This window comes from Ursus maritimus, unplaced genomic scaffold (genome assembly GCF_017311325.1).
Source record: "Ursus maritimus isolate PB19 unplaced genomic scaffold, ASM1731132v1 scaffold_14, whole genome shotgun sequence".
Lineage (NCBI taxonomy): Eukaryota > Metazoa > Chordata > Mammalia > Carnivora > Ursidae > Ursus > Ursus maritimus.
In genome coordinates, this window is record NW_024423786.1 from 28079501 (window position 1) to 28085882 (window position 6382).

General features: G+C 40.0%; 1 protein-coding gene across 2 annotated transcripts in view; it reads left to right on the plus strand.

Moving 5' to 3' along the window:
- The first annotated feature begins 1505 nt into the window (after positions 1 to 1505).
- CADPS (calcium dependent secretion activator) overlaps positions 1506 to 6382 on the plus strand; it is a 355693-nt gene continuing 350816 nt past the window's right edge. For both annotated transcript variants that reach the window (XM_040628597.1, XM_040628596.1), the window contains exon 1: positions 1506 to 1783. In XM_040628597.1, coding sequence (XP_040484531.1) covers positions 1757 to 1783 — 27 coding nt within the window. In that variant the 5' untranslated portion in view covers positions 1506 to 1756. The remainder of the gene's footprint in view (positions 1784 to 6382) is intronic.

Here is a 6382-nt window from a genome sequence, read left to right on the forward strand (position 1 = left end):
GTATTTGTCTTTCTTTTTCTAACTTATTTCACTTAGCATAATGCCTTTTAGGGCCATCCATGTTGTCACAAATGGCAGGATTTCTTTTTTTTTTTATGGCTTGATAATTAGTGTGCATGTGTGTGTGTGTGTGTGTGTGCCTGTGTTTGACATTTTCTTTATCCATTTATCCGTCGATGGTCACTTAGGTTGTTTCCATATCTCAGCTATTGTGAATAATGCTGCACTGATTGTAGGGGTGCTGCTATTTCTTTCAGGTAGTGTTTCCCTTTCCTTGGGATATATATCCCAAAGTAGAATTGCTAGATCATATAGTACTTCTATTTTTAATTTTTTGAGGAAATTCCATGCTGTTTTCTATAGTGGCTGCACCAATTTACATTCCTACCAAGAGTATGGAACAAGGGTTCCATTTTCTTGACAGTCTTGCCAGCATTTGTTATCTCTTGTTTTTTTTTTTTTTTTTTCTGATGATAACCATTCAAACAGGTGTGAGGTGGTATCTCATTGTGGGTTTGATCTGCATTTCCCTGAGAAGTGATGTTGAGTATCCTTTCATGTACCTGTTGGCCATCTGCATGTCTTCTTTGGAAAAATGTCTGCTCAAGTCTTCTGCCCATTTTTTTATTGGATTTTTTTTTTTTTTTTTTTGCTATGAGTTCCTTATATATTTTGGTTATTAATCCCTTATCAGGTGAATGGTTTATAAATTCTTTCTCCCATTCCATAAATTGTCTTCTCATTTTGCTCGTTGTTTCTTTTGCTATGCAGTAGATTATTATAGGGATGTAGTCCCACTTGTTGATTTTTGCTGTTGTTGCTTGAGCTTTTGATGTCATATCCAAAAATTCATTGCCAAGACCTATGTTAAGGAGTTTTCCTTATGTTTTCCTCTAATAGTTTCACAATTTGGGGTCTTATATTTTTAGTCTTTAATTCACTTAAGTTAATTTTTGTGAGTGGTGTAAGATAAGGGTCCAATTTCATTCTCTTGCATGTGAATATCCAGTTTTTCCTACATCATTTATTGAGTAGTCTATCCTTTCCCCATTGAGTATTTTGGTGTCCTTGTCAATTATCATTGCCTGTGTATTCCTGGGTTTATTTCTGGGTGACTGTTTTTATGATAATACCATACTGTTTTGATGACTAGAGCTTTGTAAAGCAGCATATTTCAGACCACCTGAGGGGCCTGTGTAATGGTGTGTTAAACAACCATCTCTCACGAAAAAAACAAAAACTAATAAACTAAACACCTGACTTGTAGCACTTGTCAATTTCCATAGTAAATACTCCCATCCTGACTGATATCTAGCTTCCAATAAGATGTCACTGAATGTGGAGTTGGGAAGAGGTATATGGTATCATCCATTATATATCATTTCTACCATATGAATACAATTGGTGTTAGTAACTTCGAAAGCACAGTAATGCTAAAATAATCAGGAAGTAAAAAATTTTGAGTATGTGTTACCTTTGTTTTCAATATATTTAATTGTAATTTATATTATTTTTTGGTAAACAACCACCTCACAAAACTCCTGCAAATTTAACAATCAGCTCCTGTGCACCCGAACAAGCCAGCTCCCGTTGGGCCTGGCATCTTCCATGTAATCATAATCCTTGCCTAGAACAAGTCCTCACTGTTCCCTCTTCCTGTTCCTTACAGATCAGCAAACAGCAGCTGCAGACAGTCAAGGACCGGTTTCAGGCTTTCCTCAATGGGGAAACCCAGATCGTGGCTGACGAAGCCTTCATGAATGCCGTCCAGAGTTACTACGAGGTAAGACTCACCATGTAGAAGAATGTCAAGACTGCTCAAGCCTGAAGCCCAGAATTTCCAGACTACTGTTCAGTGGGAGCTGCGGCCTTGGCCTCCTACAGGGCCATCCCTCCTGAGGCAAAAGTATTGAGGACTGGTTACAGTTTTAAGAAGTAACAGCATTTTGTGTGGAGAAAACTAAATCAACTAAACAAGAAATTATATGCAAAGCACTCAGCACGTTGATTGCCTTATGTATGATTTCTTGTTTAATCTGTACAACAGTCTCATGAGTTAGGTCCTGATATTATTTCCATTTTACCAGTAAAGCAACTGAGTCTCAGAAAGGTTAGGTCAATTACCCAAAGTCACACAGCTGTTAAATGCCACAAGCTAAGATTTGAACTGAGTTGGGAGCTTTCCCCCAGCAACTATACCCTTTCTAAAGGATGTTAACATCTCCCAAGATGGTGCCTTCACTAGCTTCCTTGTTCTTTCTATTAAAATGGTGTTGTGAGTTCTTTTCTATAGGTTAGAACACCATCCAAAGTGTAGTACTCTTCTCAAGAGAAAATCTATATATAAGTGAGAGAATATATCCTGAACATATATCACAAGTGAACTTTCACCTCTAGGCCTCAGAGGTTTATTTATCAGTAAAATGATTTGGAATTAGTATATTTAAATTTTATAATTATTTTTCCATAATGTGTACATTGGCTATTGTTTATATTTTATTAATTAGGAGGATATGCCATACCTTCCTTTGGGCCATGTTAACCTGATGTGCATATTTTTTTAAGTTATTATATTAAAGGACATTTTTTAAGTTATTATATTAAAGGACATTTTACTTTATATTAATCTTTTTTCATGTGAACCAGATATTCTCTATATTTGGAATTCTGTGCCCCAAATGTTATACCCATTGTCAAGGCGAGATTAAAACTATTAGAAACCAAACCCTACACATTGAAAAACTCACGGCATCCTGCCATATGCAATTCAAAGTAATAACAATAAACTAAGTCCAACGAACTCTAATTTTTTCCCCATAGGATTGCTTCACTGATTTTCTTCCTTCTTTCCTTCTGTTTTTAATTATTAGGTAGCAAATTATCTCAAAACAAAAAGATTCGTGCTCCCACTTCACTGATGCTCCAAACACCTGCTTCTGTGCCTTGGGCACTCCAGTCCTCGATAGATGCTTTAAAAATGTTAGTTGATTGATTCAGTAAAACTCCCCTTCCCACTTGCTGAAGTACTTGGCTCTTTTCACAGAGAGAGTAGAGCAAGACTGCAATTAGATCTTGGGCAAATACTATTGACTGTTTTGCTAATTAGTGTTTAATAGTAAACAGCCTTTGTCTCTGTGATGTTTGCTGGGTCCAGCCACAGACTCATTTTACACATTTTCTCAATGAAATTTCCATTTGGGTTTGCTTTAGAAGTCTGGTTTATTTTTATATTTGTCAAATTTAAGCTTCTTGTTTTCATTTTACAAATAGTATTGATATTTCCAATAAGTGTCAAACTTACTTGTTTATCTGATGTGATACAACATTTCATTTGAATTTAGCAGAAAGTGGAAATGAGATTCAGAACCACGCTGATGGTATGGCAATAAATAATTTGAATATATTTAACCAAAGATTTTGTTGAGAAACTGTCAGGGAATGAAATTAATTCTCCCCCTTTTTTCAAGTTCTGAAGCCAGTTCAGACCAGGAAGACCCTCGCCAATAATTCTCCATGTTTAGACTTATTCACCAGTTTATAAATTTGTAGATTGCAAATCTTAATTAGAAAGCTCATTTGACTAATGACATAAATTAAAAGAAAGTGCCATTTCTATCTATTAATTAACTTTGAAAATTAATAGTCATCAATGTGCTAATGAGTCTCTGGAAATAACTGTTAAATCTATAGTGATCTTGATATTTTTTTCTGTAATGGCTAGTTTATTTGAAAGAGCTTCATTTTAGCTTGGTGAGAATACCCGTATTGTGAAATCACAGAGTAGTTAATACCAAGATTTGAGTAACAGGAAATAATGTGGGTCATAAATTATTTACTGTATTCATTAGTAAAAACTTGAGATTCTTGGGATGCATGCTTCTGGGAAATCTAATCCTCTGAAGCAAAGGTCCCCAAAGGATCAAGATGAACACTTTCCTTGGGAGAGCTCCAAGTTCATTACTCCTCCCTTTCTCCCTTTCCCTTCACTCTTGGGCAGTGGAGAAGTTAGGGCTTCTTTCTCCACCCTACTCCAGGATCCAATTGCTTCCCTGTCAGTATCTGTCTTGCTCAAGACTCTTTGGATTACAAGTGACAGACACCTAGGTCAAACTGGTTTAAGCCAAAAATGAGATTTATTTGTTCAAGAAACTTAAAAGGCCAGGAATAGACCTGGTTTTAGCTGTGGCTGGATCTAGAGACTCCAAAGATGCCAGCAGGATGGATATCTTTCTCCCCACACTTCGGCTTTGTTCTTCCCTGGGTTGGCTTTATTCTTGGGCTGGTTCTCTGCACGTGGAGGATCCTGCAGCTTCAGGCCATGCCCTACCAGCTCAGTAACCGCAGGAGTGAAGAGAATACCTCTTTGCCGAGAGTCCCAGCAAAAGGCCCCAGGTCACTTGGGTGGGCTGACATGGGTCAGGTGTCCTTTCTGGAGCCAATCACAATGGATGGAGGTGAAGTAGACCAGGGGATCAGTGCTAGGACAGACACCCCCTCTGGATGCTGTGAGCAGGTGCAACCACACTGGAACCACCCATAGTGAAAGTGCAGTGATTTCTCATTGAGAAATGAGGGTGCTTTTTGCAAGAAGAAGGGGGAATGTATGCTTGGCAGGCAAAACCAATGGATATCCTTCTAAATACATGTTCAATCTCTCTCTCTCTCTCTCTCTCTCTCTCTTTCTCATGATCTCTGTCTCTCTCTCTGTCTCTCTGTCTCTCTTTCTCTCTCTCTCTCTCTCTCTCTCACACACACACACACACACACACTCCACCCCACCATACCACACCTTCACATCCCAGTTTGCTAATGGTAATGATATTTTTGAAAGACAACTTTTCCTCAAAAAGTTCTGAGAAACTTATTATTAGAAAAAGTGGTTTCAGGCATTGGCTTTGTTTTGCCAAGGCAATAATGGTTTTCCAACCCCCTAGAGTAGTAAAGAAATTTTTTTTAGATAAAAGGAGTAGGTAGGCTCTGTTCTTTTTCCATCTGTGCCCATCCAGCCCCTCTGAACCCCGCTGGCCAGCATTAGCTTTAGCATCAAGCCGCTTGGGCCTGGGACCTGAGCTGGGCCACTGTAACGGGAGACCAGTGTTCCCTCTGGTCTTGAGAGCATGAAAGTTTATTTTATCCTTTCCTGGTGGCCCTGATCGTCAAAGCCGATCAAGCAAGGCAGCAGATTAATCCTTTAATCTCTTCCATCCGGCTTTGAGGGCTGGGCGCTGAAATGGGTTCTCTGAGATCTGGGAGATCTGACTGAGTGACTCTGTCCCATTCCCATAGCTGTGGTCTTGAGACATGAGAGAGCTCACCCATTTCTACGCCCCCCCCCCACCTTCCCTAACTCTCAGTGCCTTTAAGACAGATGTCTAAAACGTAAGCCCTTCCACTCTGCATACTCACCCTCGCTCCCCATCTCCCTGCTTCATTTTGGTGCCTTCCCATGCGGGTACTGGCATCAGGGAAAAGAGGTGGATAGAAAAAATTTACAAAACCTCTCTCACTCAGAGCCTGCCCGGAAGAAAACATGGGGGTTTGGTGGGAAGTGGGGATGTAGAATGAGATAGAGGGTGTATGCACACCCATTTTAGCATTGCTTCTGCTGATATCTGGGCTTTAGCCAGTGAAACTGTTCTGATTGAGTTTGCTTTGGTTTCTTTTAGCTAATCTCTAACAAAGGCCTGGTTGGTTTGTTTTGTTTTGTTTTGTTTAGCTAACTTTGACTGCTGTTATAAAACAGAATTTTGGGGGCACCTGGGTGGCTCAGTCGTTAAGCGTCTGCCTTTGGCTCAGGGAGTGATCCCGGGGTCCTGGGATCGAGCCCGGCATTGGGCTTCTCCGCTGGGAGCCTGCTTCTTCCTCTCCCACTCCCCCTGCTTGTGTTCCCTCTCTCGCTGGCTGTCTTTCTCTCTGTCAAATAAATAAATAAAATCTTTAAAAAAATAAAATAAAACAGAATTTTGTAGTTGCTAGCAACAAAAACTTACTGACTGGTTAAATTAAGCTATCATCATCATCATCATCATCATCATCACAACAACAACAATAGCAACAAAAACAACAGCAGCAGCAGCAGCAGCAGCAGCAATAAGAGTTATCAAAGAAAATAACCAAGCTACAGAAAAGAGGAAAACCGAGCAGCTTAACCGCTTAATCCCAGGAAGCCAGGCGGCAGGATATAGGGGACACCCCATCTCTGGTATGACTCTCCTCCAACCCCATTCCATTCTTGTGCCATCCCACTCTGAATCTGATCCCCACAAGGGGAAGTCTGACTAGCCGACCTCAGGTTACAACCCACCACATGGCTAAGGACCTGCTCCCATGACTGACAGTCCCACTGAGACTGTGCTTAGTGGCAAAGACATTCTCAGACCGA